This window comes from Magallana gigas, chromosome 5, assembly GCF_963853765.1.
Source record: "Magallana gigas chromosome 5, xbMagGiga1.1, whole genome shotgun sequence".
NCBI lineage: Eukaryota > Metazoa > Mollusca > Bivalvia > Ostreida > Ostreidae > Magallana > Magallana gigas.
Genome location: NC_088857.1, coordinates 14,890,588 through 14,916,167, shown reverse-complemented (window position 1 = coordinate 14,916,167; position 25,580 = coordinate 14,890,588). Strand labels below are relative to the sequence as shown.

General features: G+C 31.3%; 2 protein-coding genes across 3 annotated transcripts; both read left to right on the top strand.

Annotated features, from left to right (window-relative positions):
- Positions 1 to 2,326: 2,326 nt before the first annotated feature.
- On the top strand, positions 2,327 to 15,585 carry LOC105325946 (ubiquitin carboxyl-terminal hydrolase 8). 2 transcript variants are annotated; one of them, XM_011425748.4, is made up of 14 exons: positions 2,327 to 2,426; positions 2,885 to 2,960; positions 4,265 to 4,335; positions 5,389 to 5,517; positions 5,663 to 5,771; positions 5,994 to 6,102; positions 6,617 to 6,694; positions 6,920 to 6,963; positions 7,075 to 7,115; positions 8,329 to 8,410; positions 8,679 to 8,756; positions 8,932 to 9,006; positions 9,095 to 9,240; positions 10,604 to 15,585. In XM_011425748.4, the coding sequence occupies exons 2-14, from the start codon at positions 2,885 to 2,887 to the stop codon at positions 10,733 to 10,735; spliced, it is 1,170 nt and encodes a 389-aa protein (XP_011424050.3). In that variant the 5' UTR covers positions 2,327 to 2,426; the 3' UTR covers positions 10,736 to 15,585. The 2 variants fall into 2 exon arrangements, with proteins under 2 accessions (XP_011424050.3, XP_011424051.3); XM_011425749.4 differs by lacking the exon at positions 8,932 to 9,006.
- A 4,982-nt stretch (positions 15,586 to 20,567) lies between these two features.
- Positions 20,568 to 23,531, top strand: LOC105325947 (myosin-2 essential light chain). Its single transcript, XM_011425751.4, has 6 exons — positions 20,568 to 20,694; positions 20,787 to 20,814; positions 21,505 to 21,645; positions 21,776 to 21,940; positions 22,572 to 22,649; positions 23,117 to 23,531. The coding sequence occupies exons 1-6, from the start codon at positions 20,692 to 20,694 to the stop codon at positions 23,143 to 23,145; spliced, it is 444 nt and encodes a 147-aa protein (XP_011424053.2). The 5' UTR covers positions 20,568 to 20,691; the 3' UTR covers positions 23,146 to 23,531.
- The last annotated feature ends 2,049 nt before the right edge of the window (positions 23,532 to 25,580 follow it).

Below are 25,580 nucleotides of genomic sequence, written 5' to 3'. Positions count from 1 at the left end.
TCACATTTTGTCCGGCATCCGTCTGTCTGTCTCTCTGTCCGTCCGTCTGTGAACTTTTAACATTTTATACTTCTCCAGAACCACTAGGCCAACTTCAACTAAACTTGGTACAAAACATCCTTGTGGAAAGAAGATTAAAGCAAAAAATGTCTTAAATTCATCACCAGGCCATACATCAGAAATGTTAATATATTAACATCAAAGCTTTTATGTATAGTATAGATTCTACGTTGGTAAAAAATCATCTTCAAAACTACTGTGTAGATTTTCACCAATCTTAAGCAAAAGAACAAGGTTACATTGTAAAAAAAAAAACAATTGTTCATAGCACCATTCTTGGGCAAAGAGAGTCGTCTCAAGATAACGTTAAAGGTTAATTTGTGAAAACTTACATTTTGAATGTTGAAAGTTTGATTTTCAAGTTGTCTTAGATCTATATCTTTAGCAAGTTGAGATCTAGGTTCAACAAACTTTGTCCATAATGTAGTTTGGGATCTTAGGGTATTACAATGGAAAAGTATGTCACATTGACCTACCTTCTAAATTTTATTGCTATTGAAAGCATTTAAGTTTTAGGCCTATGACAATAAGCTTGGTCAGTTGGTTCATTTTAAAAGTTTAGATATGATATTGGTCCAAACGTAGTTTTTACACATGCCAGTCCTTATATAGTTCTTCGCTAAATGGTATACATGGTCTGTGTGTACTATTAATTAAGATTTTCCTAGCTCCTAATGAACCTTATTCTTTAAAAAAAAATCCTTGTCGAGTTTCCATTTATGCATTTTTGGTATTACAGAAAGTCCTTACAAATGAACAGATAGATATAATAAATTGACTTATATCGATGTGACGAGCATGAAAAAATGATCTACGCTGTTAAATCTCCTGCCATAAAAAGAAAACAGAAATACGCGCAAATTGTCGATAATGTGTAGAGTTATAAAATGTGTTGATGGAAAGATTGCCTCTGAAGGAATCTTTTCTCGGATTGTTCTCTTGGGAAAATGGATGCCAGCGTCCGACCTCCAAAGCGGAACGCACATAAGTCTGGATTTCTCCTTAGAGACCAATTGATCTTTTGCGCCATACAAAAGAAATAAACATTTCGTTCCATTTAATCGTTTGTTGGATATCAACTTGCAACAAACGGCAATAAATACCAGAACCATAGTTGCAAATGACAAGACGCATTAATAAAGGGGTCACCGATAGGGTATTGTTGAGTCCCTTTTTATATTACATGTTAAATGTTTAAGTGAACAGTTTTATTGATATTTTTATTCACAAATCAATTTAAGCAATACTAAAAAAAATGCTTAAAAGAATTTAGTGGGCTCAGATCTGACACATGGCACAATTCTTCCATCATCGGTCGACCATCCCCCCCCCCCCCACCCCTTCCCATTACTGGGTTAGTGATATACTAGCTACTGGTTTATGAATCCTTTATTTACTCATCGATAAAATGCTATTTTCTTTTTTAATTTTGAATTGAAATTTACAATAATATAGAAAACATTTATTTATTGCAATGTATTGCTGTATATTAATTTGTCGTATACAGACTACACTTACATAAAATTATTTACTCAAATGAGAAATCGTGAAACTTTTCACAGAAATCAGAATGTTTTGCAGCACATCTATAATATAGTGAAATTTATTAAAAAAAAAAAAAATTAAAATAAAAAAAATAAGGAACCTGCATTTTCTCCGCATAATTTGTCATTTTGTTTTATTTTATTTGAATTCAAATTATATTGATAAAAGATATCCCAACTCGAATATTTTGGTGAGTAAAAAGAACTAACAGTATTTTTTAAAAGTTTATGACTTTATCTAGTAGCACTTATCGATTATAAACAAAGGTAAAGGTCATCTAAAGTTGAGAAAAAGCTGTTGTTGTACGAGTTACTTTCCTTGATCAAGTTTGGAATATTTCAAACTTCTTTTTTTCCATTTGAATCCAATACATATTCCCTTTTGAAACTATTCTTCAGATGTAGCCTATATTAAAATATCATAATTTAAATCAAAGTTTAAACATTATGGAACTGTGAAACATTTTTACTAAAGATTACCTTTTTACACAAAAATATACGGACTTATTAGGTTTTGAATTCATCCCCATTACACATTGTAAGGGGAATCCGGGTATGGTGTATTTATTTTCGTATTTTATAATCTGAAATATTTTGAGTTGTTTAGAAGATCATCGAGAGTAAAAATATCTCTGAATATCTTTATTTTCAATATTGACACTGTTTATATCGATTTTAAGAAACAAAATAAAGATTGTACGAAACTGCGATTCAATCACTAAAAATAATTTTTTCTGTAATTTTCCAAGCTGACCCACTAACCTCCACTGTTTTTCTGCTGCTTTTAGTGGATTTTTGCATAATTTAAAGAGTTTTACCATTGTAAGTATAAATTTTCGTGCATTTTTATATCCAGTGTTTTACAATTTCACCCCAGATCAAAGAATCAGTGCAGTATTTTATTTATTTTTCGATGTTGCAGTTAATTCATTTCTTTAGTGACCGAATTCTTGGCTTAATGTGCCCGACTGACTCACATATTTTGTATGATGGTGCCAAAAAAAATATGAATTATTGTCATATACGAGAAAACTTTCTTTCTTTGTCATTGTATCATTTATTATTGTTTATGTTTTGCATACGACCGGGTTATGTAATGTGATTGGCTATAGCTGACTAAGCTATAACCGCGTAATCAGCTGATAATAGACGTCCCTGGGAACCCCTTGGTGACAAGATAATCGGTTCGACCCGCAATGTTTTCCCTGTTTATAACATCACATACTTTTTTTTAAATCCTGTGTTTCTTTTTTAATCCTATATTTTTTTCTTGCTTGTAGATGTCTCTTTTCACCTGTTCATGTCTGAACATCAAGATTGCTTGCAAGTCAAAACCAAGTTTCCAGAACAATGAAGGTACATGTACATGATATCTTTTGACCTTACAGTTTATCAACATCTTTGATGCAGTCATACCATAGAGATTCTTTTCACAATTATTTTTATGTAATTTCGGGTCTGCAATGAAAAAAAATTAGTCAAGAGACTGTGAATAATATTTTTTGTTGTGTTTGTTTGTGAACTCTTTGTTGCATAATACTGGTATTAACTAAAGGTAATTTTTTCTAGCACCAAAAAGTCATGTTTGATCTTGTTACATCATATTGCATCATTTCTGATGGTAATTCTTGGTAACTTATTTACATATACATGTGTATACTAGCCTTGGGGGATTTTATCGAAATGAAGCCAAGAATTTCTGTTTGAATTAAATAGAGAAATTTGCACCCTTAATTCACATATGATTAGGCTATTATCTAGTATATCATGTGAATGCGATGTATATCTCTATTCCCAACTTATACCTGTTTATTTCAAAGTTAATTGTTTGTAAATAAACCCTAAAACCCAATCTAGTAAATTGTTACAAAAACTATAGCTTTATGAAAGTAGTTTATAAATACTTGTGTGTGCATATAAATAAAAGGACAGGGGGAGAATTCTTAAAATTGCATGCCTATTACGAAATAAACTAGCTCTGACAGCTATAGAGGGAATAATATTTTGATATCTAGATATATAGAAAGATTGTTATTCTATAATCCAACTGGATTTTTAAATTGCAATTCTTGTTTCATAAAAAAAAAATAGTAATAAAGGCTTAGCACAGTTTTGAGCAAAACATTAGGTTTTATTTTAGAGGCGAGAGCATCCCTGCTTTCAAATAAACAAATACATGTATCATGAAAAAGATTGCAAACATTCTGATGTCCTAATGTTTAAGTTTTATCTCCTTATTTTTCCATTGCTAATTTGCAAAGAAATTGTTGGGTGTTCTATTTCTTCCAAATGATTATTTTATTATCAGTTTTGTATCCCCATGATTTTAATATTTACCTGTATACATGTATATTCACTTTACATGTATTAAATCATAATTCTAGACTAAAACAACACTACTTGGTAATCAAATACAGTATATCAGTAATTTAAAATGTTTGCAAACTTATGTTTCAAAAGAGAAGTAGAGCAATACAGTAATGTAACACAAAAAATGAAGCATTTCTGAATCTTTCAGTTTTCAGAAATTAACACAAAACAAAAGAATTGCAAAATTTGACCGAGTCTAAATGCCATGTATATAATTGTTGCTAGAATTTAAATAAAAGTTGTTGTTTTTTCTATAAATCTATCTAAATATTATTGATTTATTTTTGTAGATTTATGGAAGACAAAGTATGAATTTTTCTCACAAAGTCTGGGTCAAGCTGCCAATGCTGAAGTAAAAAAGGTAGGAAGAAATAATAAGTCCATTAGGTTGTTTGTATTATAAAAGATCATGATTTCCCTCAAAATGCACATATCATGTACCTCTTAGGTTTTATTTTGTGTTACTTTGTCTGTAAATGTATGTAAAGCAACTGAATTTTACAATATAAAAAAACTTACGAAAAAAACACATTGCATTTTTTTTTTTGGAGAAAAAAATGTCCGTTAAATTTGTTGGACAACTATCTCTTAATTCATCATAGCATATATATATATATATATATATATATATATATATATATATATATATATATATATATATATATATATATATATATATATATATATATATATGCCCCATGAATATTAAATTAGGATCCAGATGTCAAGTGTTCTTAACTTCATATAGATGGATGTACGGTATATGGAAGTAGGCTTATTTACCAATAAAGGGCCCTCAATGGATATATACATGCACATTAAAAACAATAACTTAATTGTGATCATAATAAATAATGGATGCATGAAGTACAAAGATTGTCCAGGTCCGTATGTTACAAGATTTTTATCTATGTGTAAAATGAATTAAATAATTCATATTACAAAGAAGTATTTGAATCACAAGAAATTAGATTTAAAGCTATAAACTGCTTTACACTAACCAAACGTTTAAGAAACAGTTCACATATAGATATCATTGAAGTTATCATAAAAGAAAACATTGAGAGGTCAATCGAGGGGGTAATATGTACGTTTAAACACAGAAAAGTTCTCATGCAAATGTATAAGAGTAGTTGAGTACACACATGCATATGTACAAGGATGCATTCACATATGAACAGATATTTACGCACAGCACATTGAATCATAAACAAACAATATTTATTCAGACAATTTCGTACAACACATAAAATGTATTGCTCAAATATATGTCTTACCATCCCCAAACCCCACCCCACCCACCCCCCCCCCCCCCCCCAAAAAAAAAATGACAGACTCCTTTACAAAAAGTAAGAACCTTGATTTGACAGTTCGAAGCAGTAATGGCTGTATACATTTAGATTTGCTGTTGTAGGAACACTCGTACTTGGTGCATAAGCTGGCTGTGGGGGAGTGGACAGTGAACAGGTGCTTGAACTGTGGGGTGGAGACACATGCCACCTCCCAGCTATCCAGTGTGGTGCTTCTCTCACCTCAGCTCCAGGTGTGTGGTGCCCTCAATTGTTCCTGTGTACTTCTATTACCTTTTGTGGGTCTATTTTTTGTTGTGTATATCAATGCTCAAGAAACTTGGAGTAATGTTCAGTTTTTGAAGTTTTACTGCATGGTATATGTTCATTTATCATCAGTGTGACCCAGTCATCAGTGAGAGGTTGATGCAGTCTCCAGATTTTTCTCGTGTTTTCAACATTGTTCTCCACGGGCAGAAGTCGACCATTTCTAGTCAAGACATGCCAGGTAAGCAGGTGCACTTTGTAAAAAAAATATTTGATAGGTAAACATTAGATGAAGGAAGCATTTCAGTGAAAATTGTATCTCTTCCCCATTTTTTATAGGCACTAGGCCTACATGGAACTAGAGCATCATAACATATTGAAAAAAACCCTCTGTATTGTTGTACATGTATAGCAATCATGTATTGTACTGAAATATATATTTTGAAAATGTACTTTTGACTAGATCCCTCCTCGCCAAACTATGAATCTCTCCAAAAGGAACTGAGTCATGTTCAGGACCAGATCAACGTCTTCTTACTACAGGAAGAGGACAAAATGGAGAAGAGAATCAGGTAAGGAGAACCAGTTTATATTGATGATTACATCATCATGAGCTCGGAGTGAATTACCTTTTTACTTTCACAAAGTGGGATTTATACCAAGAGAGTGAATCGAATGCTAAATATTACATGTGCAAATCTTGAAAAAATTTTCTTCATTGTCTAGGGATAATTTTGACTTCCCTCTATATCTGTAAATTCTATTACAGTACATATCAGTACTTGAAACTAGCCACCAGGGTGGCTGGATTTCATTAATAATCTTTAAAACTTCTCTTTTCAATTTTGATTACTTGGATATGTTATTTTTTTTTGTCATTTTGAGTTCCAAATAACAAGTTCAACTATTAATACACAAGTTCAATGCATTTACAATTATTAAAAAAGTTCAACAATTAAAATGTAACAGATTCAGGAATTTAGATAAGGAATTAACAGACTTGTGGGTTAAATTTTTTTTTCAGATAAAAATCTGTCATTTTAATAGTTAACTAATACTGTAACTTAATTCCATTCATCTCAATAGGCAATTTGAGGAGGAAGAAAAGGCCAGGTTTCAGACTTTACAATCAAATGTCCAGACAGAAAAAAAGAAAATGATGAAGTAAGCTTTTGATTATTAACGCTTTAGACATTAATCATGTTTTTAAGGTGTAAACAATTTTATATTTACCAGATTTCTTAACGTTCAGTGTTCATATTTTTTCTCCACTCCAATTGATTTTTTGTAAGGGTTTTGTATCAAATGTGTTTAAAAACCAATGTATGGTAAATTTATATTCACCAATTGTTAATAATTAAATATTCCATTCTCACTATTTTTGTACAGCCTCATTCTGCAGACAGAGAGACAGATGAAATCTGTGACAGAGCGTAAGTTTTGGAAATAAATAAATGAAAGAAATAGATAGATAAAAAAAATAATGTTTAGAAAATGCAAATTAACTCCATATGTAAAACTTAACAGTGTATTTTGTTTTCCAGATATTGATAATTCATCTCCACTTACTTCAAAGTCTTCCAAGGTTGGTGAATGATTCATTTTCAAGTTTGGTACCACTGGTTTAGTGTAATTTGTGTACAGTGTGTGTGTATATACACCGTGTAGTTATTTCACATACATGCAGACACTACACCCAGACCCCATTTTCATTTTATTCCTGTAAGTTTCCAAGACCATGTCATACATTATATACCGGTACCTATTTACTGGCGATGAGGATGATAGCAAGTTTATTGTCCCGTAAAACAGCAATAATTTCATAAAACGAAGTTGAGGGAAAAAGTTGCTGTCAAATGGGGACAATACTGAAGAAAACCTTTCTTGTTGCGCGATGCAGATTTTCTTGATGGTAAACAAATTAGAATTATCTGACTTTGACTTTAACATAGCGACTCAGATAAGACCAGAGGTGTTCTGAGATTGAAAACAAGGTAAACCAAATGCTCCTTGTAAATAGTTTTAATGACTATTCACCATGGGCAAACAAAACAGAAACTTTTTCATGGTTAGATAGAATAGGAAGTTTATCTTTTGTAATTTTACTTAGAATATACACAGAGGTATATGAAAACAATTATCTCTTTTTATCCAATAAGAGCAAGTGCTTTAAGACAAAAAAAGTAATTTCAGTTTTTATTGGGGGAAGGTAAATGACCAATGGAGTAATAGTAATCTATGACCATCTGAGGAATTAGAAATATCAACAAGCCATATTTTGATTGCAGTATATTTCTTGAGTTTATTTACAAAGCGTGTATGAAAACATGTTGATTGCGATATAATTGAAAATATATACCAATATCTTGACATTGATTTTCTATGTCTGCATGCGAACATAATGTTACTTTTATATTTTTTGGAGACTATCATATGAACTGAAATGTGTGATTTAAGATTAATTGATCTCAACTTTAAACAGAGATATAGTCCTAGAACTTTACTGGAAGTTTTCAAATGCTATAAGTAATATGCATTGTACATATATCGTGCTAGTTGATTACAAATTGTGTGTGGATGTTTTAGAAGTGTGTTTAATACTTATCTATCAAATCATAAAGCACTAGAACTGTAGTACTGCGTAGTACTGTTATCTTGCTCTATATACTACTAGTATTTTGCAATTCACATACCAATAAATGCAAAAGAAAACAGAATGCATTGAGCTTGAAAATACTTAAATATTCCTTAAGATGAAAAAAAAATTTGAGATCAAGATCAATTTGTATTCATTGTAGAAGACTCCTCTAACTCGAGTCAAGTCGTCTCCAAACAAACGTCTCCACTCCGTAGACGAGTATGAACAGGCTCCAGAATCAGGTAGGATAATGCCAGAAAAAACCCTGGGATTTAAAAGTGATTATCTGGGTTTAGAGCGACTAATTTCATTATTGAGATTAATATATCAAAATAAAAAGATATACGTGTACCTGTTTGAAAGAAGGGTACATGGTGAGAAATATTTGTGACAATTAGGTTCTTCCAAATCTTGAGAATTTTCCTTGAAATGTCTCTGCATGCTGGAAAACTTTATGTACATTTACTAATGTTATTCCTTATACAGATGTATATTTGTTAATAATTGTAGAAATGTTTCTCCTGGAGGACTCAAGTCCTAGCCATGACGAGCCGTTCTACTCTTCGGAGGAAGAGGAGGAGGAAGAAGGTAACAGAAACATAACATGAAAATCAGTCTTAATGTTGAGTTTTTTGTGTCATTAACAGCTTTGCAATAAACAAGAGTTAACCATGAAATATCTTTGGTACTTGATTGAAATACAGGTTAAATAATATTTTGCTTTTATATTGCATAAGCATATATGAATTATTTTGAAATTTAGTACCATTTCCCAAAGAAAATGGGGTTTCTCCAGAATTCAAAATACAAAGGAAAATTCTGATTGGAAAAGGCAAAAGTTAGTTTTTTATGAATTTTGAACAAAAATTCAAAGAAGTCACCATTCACAAGCTAACGATTTCTGACTCGGTATTTTGACCTTCCAGATACCAGTCGTAGATCGAGCACCACTCCCATGAAGAGCGGGCGGTTCCAGAAGAAGCCCCTTCAGTATTCCTCCTCGGTGCCCATCATGGTTCCAAGGTGGGGGGTATCGGGGAATAAAGACTCTGGGGATGAAAGTGATGAAGATGTAGGTTCCCATTTTGTCACAGATTTTGTATACACATACATGTTTATTATAGGCCAAGCTTTGTTTACTGTAGATGCCTTATTTTACGCAAGTACTTAATTCTGTGATTCAACCATTTTGCATCAAATCGCGAGAATTCAACATGGCAATTGCTAAATTTTTATCATTATTTAAGGAGGCCGACTTTAGTTTGCATTGCGCATGTTTTTGCGCATTCTAATATAATACAGTTGTTTTATACTTCTTATGAATTTTTTTCGATATTATTTATAAAATTGAACACAATAAACAAAATACAGAGAAAAGTATTTAGATTTTTAAAGGAAATTTTTATTTTTAACACGATTTTTACGTTGTGCGGTAGGGGAGCATTGCCATTGCGCTTTTATGACGTTATGATAAAATGAAGCTTTGTAGGAGTACGTTATAAGAAATAACATAAACGAAAAAGTAAAAATTGTACGCTGTTGAAATTTTATATACAGAATGATGCTATCCTCGAGGATATTTTCCTCATTTTTGGAATGAATCCATTATACCAATCATCATTCGTGATGATCCAAATATATAGCAAAATTTGGTGCATTTTAATATTTTGAGATGGCCCCCACTAAAAACCAGACGATAGAATTTTGTGTTTTTTACATATAAGGTAGGAAATGATATTACTTATCATATATATATAACAATTTGAGAAAAAAAGCTATTGTAGTATTTTTTAAAACTGCTTTGAAGTGCGGAAAATGACAGTTTCCCATACATTCCCAAGTAAATGTACCTCTATTTTGAGATGGTCCCTTAAAAGAACCATACGGTCGATTTTCATGAACCTTCGCATATAAACTAGAGTTGGTTTAAATTACATATGGTTAAAAAATAAAGAGTTTTGCTATTGTAGTTTTTCCGCAAAAAAACCGAAATCGGCCTCCTTAATTCAGTTTACATCCGTCTGAAAAATAAAGTGAGATTTTAAAATCTGCAAGATGTGCTTCTCGCGATTTTACGTGGATATTAACTCCTTGCACTTAATCAAGAATCTACAGTATAGATCTTTTAGTAAAATTGACAGAAATGTCATTATCACCAATAAGTCATAAATTCTCCTTTTCGGTAAGTAATGTTGAAACCCAGTTTTCATGGATTTTGTGGTACAGTCATTCAACAAAATCAAAGTTAATGTTCATTGCAGTAAGGGTTTAATTTCTGATATTGAACATGTTATATTGATTGAAATGTAGCCTTGAAACATTGATTTTTCACTGTATCCACAAAAATTAATGCCAACGAATATTACTAAAACCACAGTATGCTTTAATATCAGCAACGACCTTAAGATTCTTATATCTGAATTTCCTATTTTCAGCCCACTCCCTCAGACCCGAACGAGATGGCAGCTTCCATGCAGGCTCTTGCCCGAAGCATCACCAACGACGAGAGAATGATCTTTGGAGACAGACCCCGCCCAAGGCTGAACACTGGCGACTTCCATCATTAGTTCTGTGATTTATTTTTTATCCCCGTGTAAATATTTTAAAAGAAAAAACTATAAAAAGAGATTTCTTCCCATTAACCTGTTATAGACTTTTGTGATATCTACATTTATTTTAGATATATGAGGTTTGTATTGATGACAGTCATTAATGTTATACATTAATGTACCTGTATTATGCTTCGGTTATATTTGTTTGGTTTATGATAGGTATTGCGCAACTCTGTTTTTATTTTTATGGTTTTATGTTGAGAACATTTTTATCCTTCACGGCCCACTGCGGATAACAAGAATCCATGCATACATTCACATGCATTTTGATTTTTTTAAAAGATAAAAAAAAAATTTAAATTGTACTTTTATAATTCAAATTACTGAGTTTCAGAATTATCCATTAAATCAAAAAACACAGCCAGCAAAATCAATCTCAGAACTTGTGCTAGTATATCCCGAAGTTAAAAACAAAAGTACTTTCCTTCTTTTAACAGCCAAAATATGTAGTGCTTTTATTCCAACAGATATTTTAACCATTCACTGAAAAAAGATGACTATAAATTGAAAATGTCAACCATCATTGACTTGGGCCCTTTTCCTGTCTTCACTTTAAAAAATTGTCAGAGATTTTTGACAGTTGTACAGATAATAATTCACTTTGTATTGTTTTGAATACTAGTTTTTATTTTAATTGATTTGTTGTGCATTTTATTGATTTGTTACACTCATATTCATGGTTGAATATCCTACGGTAGTTAGTAATTTGCAGCATTATAAATGCAGAATAGCCAAGCAAAAGTTTACACTGATCAATTGTTGCTAACAGTGAATTTTAAGGGATATCTTTTACTTTTATTGATGCAGATAAGGTATTTATAGCGACAAATCCTTTGCAAAAAGATCCTGTTTTACTGGCAAATTTGGTGTTTATAATTTTTGTTTTTTATTTTTTAGCATTTGTGTAAAAATATCTTAATGGTTAATTACCATATATTTGGACGGTAAAAATTTAAAATCAACTACATGTATTAAATCAAAAATTATTTTAATTGTAAATTTTTTTATTGCCATAGAAATTTTCAAAGAATTGTCTCAGATTTATTTCCGTTTGTCGTATTTATTGTCAAATGAAACTCATATTTAAAAAAAAAAAAAATGGAGAAAAAAAACCCTCAATATTACAGTATCTAAAAAATCAATAATAGTGATAAAAAAAAAATCTGTCTGTGTTCAACAAATTTTATTATAAATTGTATGCATATTTTATGTGAGGCATTAAATTCTATTCACGTGCATATATACATATGATGTACAATGTATTTGTTGATAATATTTTTTTTTTTGCTTTTTAGTAGCAGTATAGTGTCTTGAATGCCTGTTATTTTATCAAACCAGTGGCTTGATTTAACATGTACATATAAACTGTATATTTTGACATACACATATATGCATTTACATGAATCATAAACTGAGTACCGGTTGTTAATTCCATAGGGCAGATAGCAGGGTATTTAATTCCATTTTTCTTTGTGTATAAACACAAGTTACAGTTTAACACTATTATTCTAAACACTTCGTTGTAAAAATTTTTACAGTTACCTTCACTGAGAGAAAGAGCTATATAATCAGATATTTTGAATTTTGTAATTGCATGAACTTAGTTTAGCTTGAACCATATGTTGGTGCCTTTCAAGCTGCGTCTTGCTCCCTACATGTAATTAAAGTACACACTAGTATATGACTATTAAAAAATGCGTATACTTTTGATCCTTAGCTCTAAATACCTAAATTCATGAAAATGCTTTAAAGTCAGTCGTAACAGAAAACTGCACTAAAAATTGAGTCCATGCATTTCTAAATGGTAATATACGATACAAAAAATATAAAAGGTACTTTTTTAAGTTCAGTCAAGAAAATTTTGTAACATGAGCATTATTTTTTCAATATCAAACATATGTTATTGTTTACACCATTTGGCAGCATTGCTAGTCAAAGCCACTGTCATCGGGTGACATCAGAAGGTTCTGTACATCCAGGTTTTACAGTACTTAGCTTCGATAATTCCAGTGTGCATGATGTGTATCTTTGTGTATATATGATAAAGATAGAGTAGATTGTTGATATGTATTGCACACATGTACTGATTATTATGTTAGTGTTGAGTTTTGTGCTAATTATATACCGGGTATTTTAATCAAAGAAAATTTCTGTATTTTTTGCTGAAATATGGAAGAAATTTTCCTATGAAAAATATAACTCTGTAAATTTTTTACACTGTTTTGGTAAAGATTTGTTTGTAAAATGGTGCATACAGTATAGTTGGAAGGCAGGTTATGTTCTCTGTTGCTGTAAACATGAATACTTACATATTGTCAAGGTTTGATAGAGGAGTTTCTGATATACCGGTAACACGTTGCAGATATTATGTTTGATTTAAAAAAAAAAAAATCAAGTTTTTATTTTCGATATGTTTTCTTACATTGCTAGAAAATACCCCAAAATACTTCTGTTGGATTTTTTTGTTTGTTTTTGAAAGGGGGTTAAAGGGACAAATATTGGCGAGTAGACTGAATGTCGGTTTCTGACATAAGGCAAGGGCAGGAGATTTATCCTCTTAAATAAACTTTAAACAAAATTTGATTTGTAAAATAAATATAAATATTTGGATAACTACTGGTGAGTTGATTAATAATTATGCATCATATTTTGTTTCAAATATAAATGTTGCCTCTTGTAAGTTTTCATGTTTACAGCAATTGTGTTTTCATCATTTTGGTGCTTGTTCAATATCTCTGTCCATGATTTTTAAGCTTGAATTTAAATGTCTTAAAAGAATTATGTATGTTATTCTAAACACCTGTATACATGTTTAAATAATTTTTCCATTTGAATGTAAAATATGCAATGATTGAGGTCACATTAACTGCTGCATTGCAATAAATGTCACTATTATTGATTTCCCCGGTATCAGGATTAGGATTGACAAACTTTAACCAATTTCAGTCATTAGAATAAATGATCATGGATCTCGGTTTCAGCCTTAAAACCCAGGTTGTTCTTTGTTTGTTTGGGTTTTTTTAGCATTGGTTGTGTGGTGCTGCTGAAGGCATTATTACCTTGGTAGATGCTTATTTACCAAGGTGTCAATCAATCAAATTACCTTAGGCAGACTTATTTAACTGTAGCAAGAGGTACCCGCATTTTCCTTTCAAATTATGTGCAATTTGAATTTCTGAACTTGCATTTTTGTATCAAATTATCATAATTGAATTATTGTTTTACAAGTGATTTAGAAGTCTGCATATCATAATCTACCTATTGAGTGCCCATGTCCCTTACAGTGCTTTTGTTAGGGATTGTTTCTCACTGCGTGATCTTTTTTCCAGAAATCATGGACTCCTTTTTCTTTTGATGCAAAGAACACATGTAATAACATTTGCGAATGATTTGTCTAAAATTGTCTTAATTTACCAGTAAATTACTAAATAGATAAAACTGTATTTTAAGAAAAATGAATGATATACTGCATGTATACAAGATTAGGTTTTTAAACTTATGATGATTAAATCTAATTCCTAACTCGTTTTGTAAAATGAAAAAGAAATTGTGAAATCAAAACAACTGCCCCTTTTTTGCAATTTCCTATTTAGGGACAATGGGCACTAGGTTGGAAGAATATGGTATTTTAAATTGTTGGTAATTAAATCTGTTTTGTTTTTTTCTCACTATGATATTACTGTTAAAATCATGCAATTTGCCACTTGCTTTTGAACAGCATTTTTTCTTATTTTTGCAAGAGAGGTACTTGTATAACCTATACCGAGGTAAATGTTTTTGGGTTTTTTAGACTGCAATACCTATGCAAGTTTTTTCAATAATCTTGAGCAATTGTTGCTGAACTTTCAATATTGAACAATATACTAAAGCTTAAGTTTCCTTTGTTATTTTGTGATCGGCATTCTTTGGTGTATGTTGATTATTTTTATGGCTGAAACAACACTGAAAATTAGATTATAATTTCAGTATTATGTACAGTATATGTATGTTTTATTTTTCAAGACTCAAAACCCAGAATTTATCTTTAGTTTGTTATAAGTATGATAACAAAAATTAACATTTGTAAATTCTGTAGTTTAACTTGAAAGCTTTTTTTTTTTTTAACTTGAAAAGTGAACAATGATTGAGTGTTCCATATTGAAATAGGTGTTTTAATTAATTAATTTTAATCAATTTGTACAGAATTCCTAATGGATTGTACCTTATTATTCCTGCCATTAAATAAACTGGTAGTGTATTATTAAGTTGTGAAAATATGTATAGGAAAAAACATTTTGTGAACCAAAGGCCAGTGTATCAATTTAAAATGAAAATTATCTATTTATCTCACTGATAAACTGTTAATTCTAAATCATATGCTTTTGTTCATAAAAAATTTGAAATAAAAATTCCATGTTTTGTTAGCCAAAATTTAAGGCTAGTGTATCAATTTTAAAATGAAAATTATCTATATATCTTCCTGATAAATTGTTCATTCTAAATCATACGCTTTTGTTCATGAAAAAGAGAACAGGAAATTGTTATTGTCATCTGACATATTGTGATTTCATGGTCTGTTTTCCTGGAAGTTAGGCAGGAAGGATGGAAATGAAAGATATACCTGTTTGTCACATATCAGATATATACTAGCATGAATATGTTTAATTTAAGGACAGGGAAACTCGTTCAGGTTTCGGTGCATTGATCAGATCATAAAAATATGACTGTTAAATTTTTGGTTGTTGGAACTGAGTGATGAAATTCAATTGTGATAATTAAGCTTCAAGTATTTGGTGTAAATTCTATTTCTTTTTTTTTTTTTGAAAGGAAAACAAAAACAAGTTGTACATTGCTTTGTTTTGTTTTTCTGATGCTTTGTATTATAATGGTGACGGTGGATTTGCAGAGAACTGTGTTAGCCAAACTGTGGACCATTTGAAACCTATAACCTTTAGTGATGTTCCTCTTACATATACACCGTACATGTAAAGAATGTTACAGACTGTCAAGTTCAAAGATTTCCTTAATAAATGGAAAGTCTCTTCAAATCTGGATTGTCATCTTTTTTGCTCACTTTAACACAAGTTTCAAGCAGCTGTTGTTTGTACATTAACGGTTTTAACTTGAGCATATACTATTTTTCTCCAAAACCACTTAGCCAATTCCATCCAAACTTGGTTTAGAACAAATTTTCAGCAAAGGAACATTTAAAGGGGTTTTTTTCTAATAAAGTGTCAGGGAAAGACAATAATAATGTAAAAATAAGGAAAAGGATGAGATCCTATAAAGCAAGTCAACTGTTGCCCATCATCCATCCGTCTGTCTGTATACTTGTCACATATTTGACTTCTTCTCTAGAAACACTGGGCCAAATTTAATTAAACTTGGTACAAAGGATTTTATGGGAAGGAAATTCTTAATGTTAAAATAAAGGGCATAACCCTTTTTAAAAGGGAGATAATTACGAAACAGTAAGAATAGGGTATTTGTCTTCAAAAAGTTTCTCAATAACCACTGCGCCAGAAATGCTTATTAATATTTACATCAAAGCTTGTATAAATAGTGAAGATTCAAAATGGTTAAAATTGTGACCTTCGGGCTAATTTTGGGGCCCCACGAGGGGTTCGAATTTTAACATAGAAATGATTAATGAAATTGTTGAAAAATCACCTTCTAAAGAACTACAGTGCTTCAATTTGTGTTATTACTATGCTACTTTGCAAACATCCATAGGTGATGTAGATTCTAAATTACACCCAGGCCAAACTGGGGCCCCAGGAGGGTTTCAGAAGTTGACATAAAATGATTGAAATGTATAGGGAAAATGTTGAAAAATCTCAAAAACTACAATGCTTCAATTTGTGATATTACTATGCAGGCATCATAAAATACTGAAGATTCTAAATTGTTAATGACCCACAGGCCAATACCGGGGTTCAAAGTTTAACATAGAAATATATCGGAAAAAAAATCTAAACAAGAAATACAATGCTACATTTAGTTATTTTACTATATAAACATCCCCAAATCTTTACCTCATATGAGGGTCACAGTGACCTTCTTTCACTTTTTTAATTATTCATAGTTCATTTTAGAATTTTGTTATTTTTGATATATTGAGGACTAGAATAATAACATGAAGATTTGTCAGTTGATACATCTAAGATTTTAGGATATGGTGTCAAAAACAAGTTGGCTTCTTTTTAAGTATTCTTGTGTTGTCACATATTGGAATAAATGGTGGTTATACAATATTTTAAAAGAGTTTCATATTTAAACATTTCAAAATAGAATGATACGATAATTATTGTTCAGGATAGCAATGTGGCTCATGGGTCTCTTGTTTATTGTAATGAAAGATCCCATGTAATATATAGTGTATTTTGTTTTGATTTATGACTCTGTCTTTTTATGAATAGAATTGGGGGGGGGGGGGTCAGCATTATTGACACGAAATTAGTAGATTGGGGAAAAAAAACTCGTCTGCATATCATGTGACATTGTTTATCGCTAAAAAATCTCATCACTTGATCAGAAATCACGTATGTTGAAAATACAACTTCCACATAAAGCATTCGCAAAAATTAAATATTAAGAAATACCAGTATACAGTCATGTCGAACACACGCCAAGTGACACGTGTGGTGCAGACTTGTACCATTATGAACGGTTACGCGAATTCACACCATGCTAGGTTAACATCAGTTTTTAACGGGGAAGGCCACTTGGACATTTACATTTTTCCAAAATTTACATGCACGAGCGCTTTTTGATGTAAAATACACTGCCCAGCTATTAAGAAAAAATGTATACCTATCAAATGTGTATTCTAAAGGCTTTGAAATGTGGGACTGGGCATATACATAGATTGAGTGTAAAGAATACACCCCTACAATAAATTAAGGTAACTCCGTACCTATAAAATTATGGGTTCAAAGTTAAAAACTTAACTTTTTTTTAACTTATTGGACTTGAATTTCATCAAAAAATAAATAAAATATATGTGTATCCATACTATTTAAGATGTAAGGTAATAAAAACCAAAGGCTGAAATTATCATCTGAAAATCACACTTATTGGTTTAAAAATTATATATAAGTGGTTGGATACTTGTTTTGTCTATTTAAATTTTATTGCTTACTATGCCAGAAAACTAAAATTAATTTAAAAAAAAAAAATTGTTTACATTAGAAAAAGTATAGCATTTAGATATATTACTTAGAGAAAAGTAGAAAAGAGTTATTTCCCTTTGTCATTATTGAATAATGTCGAATATAAGGATGAAAAATGCTTATTAAATATCTCCAAGTAAACAATGATTTGAGTTTTTGATGTGCACCTATGATAACATAGAAATTACAAATCTACTTGCAAGAATTTCAATGAATTCATGGTTTATGTAAAATGTATGACGTCACAGGAGGTTGGATTTACTTTAAGATGTATTTATAATTTTCCTTGTGTTTTATTTTGGATAAAAATGGATGTTACATATATGCAAAGAAATACATGCAAAATCAAACAAAGATTTTGACTATTATTTTTGTCCATTTAGAAGACCGAATTTCACATTCTGGGGGTCTTTTTTAAAACTTAAAAGACAGTAAAATGAGATAGAATTTTCTTATTTTTTTTATTTAGAACAAAGCTATAGCGTATTGATTAAGATTTTTCATGAACTTAAGCCATCTATTTTAGATTAGTATACTGTAAAACCATCTTTTATTCGCGTGCGAGAAATGTTCGCGAGTTTAGTAAGTGGCTCATTGTCGCGAATATTTCTCGCCGCGGATAAGTCTTTGTCATATAGCTATAAGAAATAAAACAGGAGTGGATAAGGCTTGGTCGGGAAAAATAGTCCCCGATAACCAGTTCTTCTCATGTAAATCGCGAAATAAAATAGTCGCGAATAACAATGTGTTTACAGTATAATGCTCACTAATAATGCTTTAGTGGTTAATTTTAGAGATGTGTTGAAGGTCTTTTTTTAAGAATCATTTAAAATCTGGATAAAATGCACACTGTAAAAAAAAGTATAGTAATATCTTTCAAATTTATTAATAGCAAAAGCACTGGAAGTAAAAGAGGGGTCACAACTTAGCTCCAACGAACTGTACCCTGTCATGTAGACCGAAAAAGCGAACAAAAATGAGGAAATTCAACTAATTACAAACGGTACTTGGACACCGTAAAAGGTACCGTAATTTTTTAAATACATACACGGAAAACGCGGGTACGGAAATATATGCTTTTAGTTATAATAAATTAATATATACATGTAGTTGTTATTGTAATAGCAAGGAACTCATTTTACGTACTTCAATTAACCAATTCAATTCAAATCCGAATCAATATGTGACCGACACGTGTCGCTACTTTAGGTTTCTCTAGGCCCAATAAGTACTTTATTAGTATAATTAGTTGAAATAGTTTCTCAAATCAGCAGAAAAATAATTGATGATGATAGATAGCATGATAGTTAAGAAATTTGTAAGTCAAATAGGCGAAAAAATGTGCAATTTGAAATGAAAATATATAATTTTTCATTCAAAATTGCACATTTTCCCGCCTATTTGACTATATATCATTATCAACTAATTTGCAGTTGAATTTTGCATGGGGCCTGAGACTAAAATCTGTTTAAATTACATATGTGAGAAAAGGTTCAAAACTCGATTTTTTAAAGATAGTTTTGCTGTCTAAAATTAGTGACTTTTAACATATGTGCGGCATATGACAGTATTATCGTGGGAGTGTTGGTGACGGCGGGGTCTGATAAAATGATTAAATACGAGACTTTTGAGAGAGTTACGCAGAGTACAAGAATATCTAACAAAACCAATACCAACTGTATACTTGTATGCACAATTTATAAGTAAATACCGTTTATCCTTTCATCAACTGGAGATTGAGCGTGGCAGATATTAATATATGTATAGAAATGAGAGAGTTTGTAAACTATGTTCATTTTATTTTAGTCAGTCCATTTTATAAAGAAATAAAAAAAAGATGTATATAAAAAAAATTATTATGAAAAGCCCTCTGTCTTTAAACTTATTCAATTACTCTCAACAAAGAATATCAAAGAGTTATGTAATTTGGGCAAATACCTTAATAAATGCTCAAAATTACGAAAAAAATATTATTATTGTTTTTGTCAAGTTTGTTTTGATAGTATACTCTTCATTATCCTGTTTACTTTTACCATGTACATTTTGCACACTGCTATGTAGGATACTATGTTCACCCGCAGTCTAATCTAAGATTGTGATGTTTTTAAAAAAAATGTCTAGATATGTTTGTACACTTTACTAAACCTATGAATCGTATGGCTCTCGGTAATAAACAATACAATACGTTTTATACCCCTTCGAATATTAAATCGTTTCAACTTTGAATCTAAATGTATATGGATATTAATGTGAAAAGATACTTAATACTTGAAACAAGAAATTATAAAAGAATTGTGTAACTTTAACACGATTGATGTTAGCCACGCAGGCATAAGTAGAATTACGGATTATTGCATAGTAAATGTTGACCACAAATAAGGCCAGCAAACACGTTTTAATCATGTTATAATAGATTCAAGATTTAAAAAAATTAAAAATCCTGGCAAATAATTTTAAATCTGTCAAACGAATGTTTGATTTTAGCGCCTTCTTAGGCCTCAAATTATGACCATATATGGTCACAATCCTTGAAAAAAATATTATATCATTTTTCACATTATGCTATACCATACTATTATTACTGTACTTTACTGTAAAAACACGTTTCCGATGTTGTCTGATTTTAATCAACGACCAAAGCAACAAAAATTAGGTAAAATTCATGCGAAACAAATCGATCGGGTTTGATATTCTTGTGTATTTTTTTTATGACTCAAACCGGAAGTTCACTCCTCAGACAAGAATTTGATTGCTTTGAAGATGGTAAGGGTGTAAATGTTTAAACTGACTGTATATTTGAATTTTTTAAATGAAAACATTATTTGCCTCATGCTTATCTTCAATTCTAATTTCAGTCTCAATTATCAGAGGATCAACTTTCAGGTAAGAATTGCTTATTAAGCTGTTTTTCAGAAAAATTGTCCAGTGTATACTCCCGGAAGTCGAGGTATTTGTGGAATGTGCACCTGTCGGACAAGTGTAGTAGAAGTCTCTTAAATTTGAACACTGTACTTGCTTTTTAATACACCTTAAAATATATATAGTGTGAATAATATGGAAAAATAAGTGCTTAAACTTTGTACAAATAAACAAGATAGGCAATGGACATGATTAAAATTATGCATATGCTTAGAAGTATATAAAAATCATCTTTAAACCAGTGACCAATGTTTGCCATGCCAAATAGCTGTGTGTTTCTAAATGAAATATAATATTATATCTGCTAGATTTGCCTAAGATATGAAGCATGTTTGAAATTGAGTCTTCACAAAATCTTAAGACACTCTCCATTCAATTTTGAAAAATTGGGCTTGTCACTGATTACATTAAAATGAATGTCACTTATTACATTAAAAAGGGATTTCATCATATCTCTTTGCAAATTTGAAGCTTTAAAATTTCATTTATTTTTTGCAAATATACTGTGGATTTCATATCTTACTTGAACATTTTAACATTTGTCCAGTCAGTGTGTCTCGTACTGTTTCTTGCATCCCTGATTTCTATATTTGCTCCTAAAAGACCTCTGAGTTTTTGTAATCTGATCATTGTATATGTTATTTCAAATTACAGAGGTACAGGAAACTTTTAACCTCTTTGATCAGCGTGGTGATGGCAAAATTGCTGCGGCACAATTAGGAGACGTACTCCGAGCCCTAGGACAAAATCCAACAGAGATTGAAGTTAAGAAATGTGGATATGCAAATAACCCAGGTAATTCTTATATAGTGTGATGTGAAGTGCAGCTTTATCATTGCTGCATACATTTATGAAAAGTATAAACTGTATAAACTGAATATATTGAAAATGTTTCATCTGGACTTAAGTCTTTTTGTTCTTGAAGATGCCAGAATCTCCTTTGAAGTCTTTATACCCATACTACAGACCATCAGCAAAAACCGAGACCATGCTACATTTGATGACTTTGTAGAAGGACTCAAGATGTTTGACAAAGATCAGAATGGATTCATCACATCTGCTGAACTCAGACATATCCTTACCTCCCTTGGTAGGTTCTCTGAAATTTATTTTTAAAAAGAACAATGTTCAAGAGAGATGTAGAGGTGTTAATACATTACTTGTAATATTAAAAGTTAAACATTGGTTCTTCTACCCATTCAATTCAACTTTTTGTTACATCAATGGCATTCAAGATACATGTAGTAATATTACAAATACAGAAGTTCAACTTTAAATATATGCTAAATTCATGAAACGATAGTTTCCTGTTTCAATTGAATGAGTAACTAACATTTTTGCCTAAATTTATTGAAAATGGTAATGACTAATGAATCAGAGTTCAGTCGAAAAGAAGTTGTCAGAATTTTAAAAAATGCATAGTTTATGCTTGTCAACTCTATAAATGCAAAGTTAATTTTTTTTTTTGCTCTTTTTTAGTCATTTTTCATTTTCACCATCTTGGATTTTTCTGTTTATTTGAGTGAATAAATGATTAATGACAATAAATTTATTCTCATAACTGACATACAGTACTGTGAAGAGACAAGTTACAAAATGAATATTGTTTAATATAAGTATGCATACTGAAGCAAAAATTGAATTGATAGCCTCTGTGAACAACAATTACCTTGGGTTTATTTTGATACTGTCATTCATCATACAAACATTTGTTTATACAGGAGACAGACTATCGGATGAAGATGTAGATCAATTATTTCAAGGCATGGAAGACTCTCAGGGCAACATCAATTACGAAGGTATGGTCCGAAATATCCCTCGTAAAATCAATATCTAATTAATGACTGCTTATTCAGCACAGAGGTGACTCATTAATCAAAAGGTTTAGTGGGATATTTACAGCTAACAGATCAATTAATTCAAGGTTAGTTGCCTCCATTAAAATGAATTTCCGTTTGAGTTAATCCATCTGGCCCTATACAGTGCAAATTGACATAGCTGGAAAGGGGTGGGGGAGGGAACGGCAATTTTGCAGGAACAGACAGAGTACCAAAAAGAAATTCGATTAATCTGACTTTTTATGGGTCATGTTAAAAAATTAAACCCTAAATAAGTCGCCATCCTTTTATAGCATTTACCAAACATCAAGTACATATTGATTGTTTTGATAATTTTGATAATTTTTCAGAGTATTATTGGTAATACTTTGTACAATACTCTTAACATTCTCAATATATTCTTTATTTTCTTTTTTTTTTCTTTTCAGAGTTCATTAAGATGGTCATGAACGGTTGAAGAACATGCTGGTTTCTGTTAGTTAGCTACACAATATTATTAATCACTAGTACATGTGTATTGATAGATTTTAATGACATTTCATGTAACCCCCGCTTCTGTGAAGAGAGAGAGAGAGAGTCAGACAAAAAATTTAGAAATCATATTTCATTCTGATTTGAGTGCTAGCAGTGATCAAGTTAATGAAAGCTTTTGTTTAAAAGTTTCAAATTATTTAAGACTAGGTATTAAATTTTTTGGAACATATTTGAAAAAGGATAAGTTAAGTCATTAGTTCCAGTTTTTAAGGACCAAGGTTTTCATATTTTGTTTAAGATTATCCTATTTACATTGTTTATTATATTTTGATATTTGTATGCAATTTATAATAAATATTTCAAGCGCTTTGTGCCTCTTATTAATTTCAGGACTGCATTTTATAAAAGAACATGTACAACAAAGTCATACATGTATCATGGAGTGATCCTTAAAATGCAAAATATATTCAAAATACCGGTATATCAATAAGTGTAAGGCCTTAGTTTGCTTTATTAGTGTAAGGTTAAAACAATTGTAAGCTTATTTTAAAAAATGGACATTTTTGAATTTGTTCATAAGTTCTTTGGTAAAAGCAGTCCAGGTGATAGATTCCAATCTGTTGATATTAACTAAGACCTTTATCACTTGAACATTTACACTTTAAGTGGTGTCCTTGAAAAGAACCATGGTTAAAGAAGTATTGCTGAATGGAACTTTAGAATTGTATTTTATTTCTTATCTGACATTCGTATAAGCCAGTTGTAAAGTTATTCCCCTTCAATTATCGTTTAATTCTTTTTTATTGCTGAGAGGCATTGCATCTGGTGATAACTACATTTTTATACACTTCTACTGTCGTACAATCGATTTTTCGTGAGAGATTGGCAGTGAAATAGGGTTTATTTTACACTGGAGTCGGTGATTTAACGTTAGATTAATTAAGAGAAAATGATGCCAATCGTTGACGGTTGTAGCGCCACGAGTTTTGTCCCTTTGCGTGTTGCAACATCTATACCAACCTACATGATAAAACCATGATAGAAGTCAGTTATTTAAAGAAAAGTAATGTACAAGTCGAAGAGGTCTTTACATTTCAAAGAAGTTCAATGCATCACTGTATTAACTCGCTATATATATAAAGAGAACCGACTCTAAATGCTCGCGAACCAGTACACAAGCTAATTAATGTCTGGGGGAGTAAAAGTCTGTGGGTGAATGATGCCGTGTTTACTGGGAGAAGGTTAACCTCAGACACCTATAACTTATTACATATGCTTGTCACTGAGCCATGGTATAAATAATGCCAGTATATGTTTTATCCTCTGTGGCCAGTCTGCCCCATCACATAGATCTATTACAAAACCCCATAGTTCAGTTTCCCAGGTCAGGTCTGTAGACTGACATCCTGATCGTCTCAAGCCACGGTCCATGGTCCACGTATACACGTAACTCTCCTCATCACATTGGCCATGATTTGCGACGATCATCGGATGTATAACATTTTTTATGAAAATTTAGAAACATATATTTCCATTTTACTTGGTATACATGCATATTATGCCGATTTTATTTGTGACATGTATACATATAGCTGTAAAATATTTCAGGAAGACTAAGAAATATTATACTTGATATCGGTTTTATGAAAAAAATTCAGATTATTTGGATGGTTTTTATATATGTGAATGTTCTCTCTCTCTCTCTCTCTCTCTGCTGGATTCCCCCATGAACTACAGAAGGGATCAGCAGATTTGCCTTCTTTTAACACCCCATTAATCTGGCGTTTCTTAGTTGTTATCAGCGTAGAATTTTATAACCCACCCGTTGAATTCTAGATAAATTTTATGAGAGAACCATTGCCCGACCACTTTAAGCCTGGTGATTAGAAGTGAAGCGGGTATCTGTTCATGCAGATTCAGTAGGTAGGGAGAGTTAGTTCTAGTGTAACACCTCTTCCCACGTAAGAATCTATACCTCTTCCAGTACACAGAGCAGGGGTGGATCCGGGAGGAAGACAGGAGGTCTGGGGCCATCTTGAGGCTCCCAGCGGGTACAAAGCCCTGCATGGTGGGGGTGGGGGAGGGGCAAGACCCCCCGGTAGCTCATTGATTCTAGAGATTTTGTAGGGAAATATAAGGTCTGCAAAGTTAGACTCCAATCAAACGCATCTGTCTTGCAGAAATATAACAAACTTTTCTCTAAAGTTTGTATGTAAATTAATCAGTTTAAAAAATCAAGTTCAGTGGAACGGTGTATAACTGAAGTTTTGAAAAAAAAAACACCAAAAAGATGTTAATAATATCATGCTATAGCTTGCATTATCATGAACATGGAAGAGTCGTTCATTTACACTAGCCGGTACATTTGTAAAACCGATTCAATACTAAAACATAGTTGATCTTGGACTTAAAATGGGT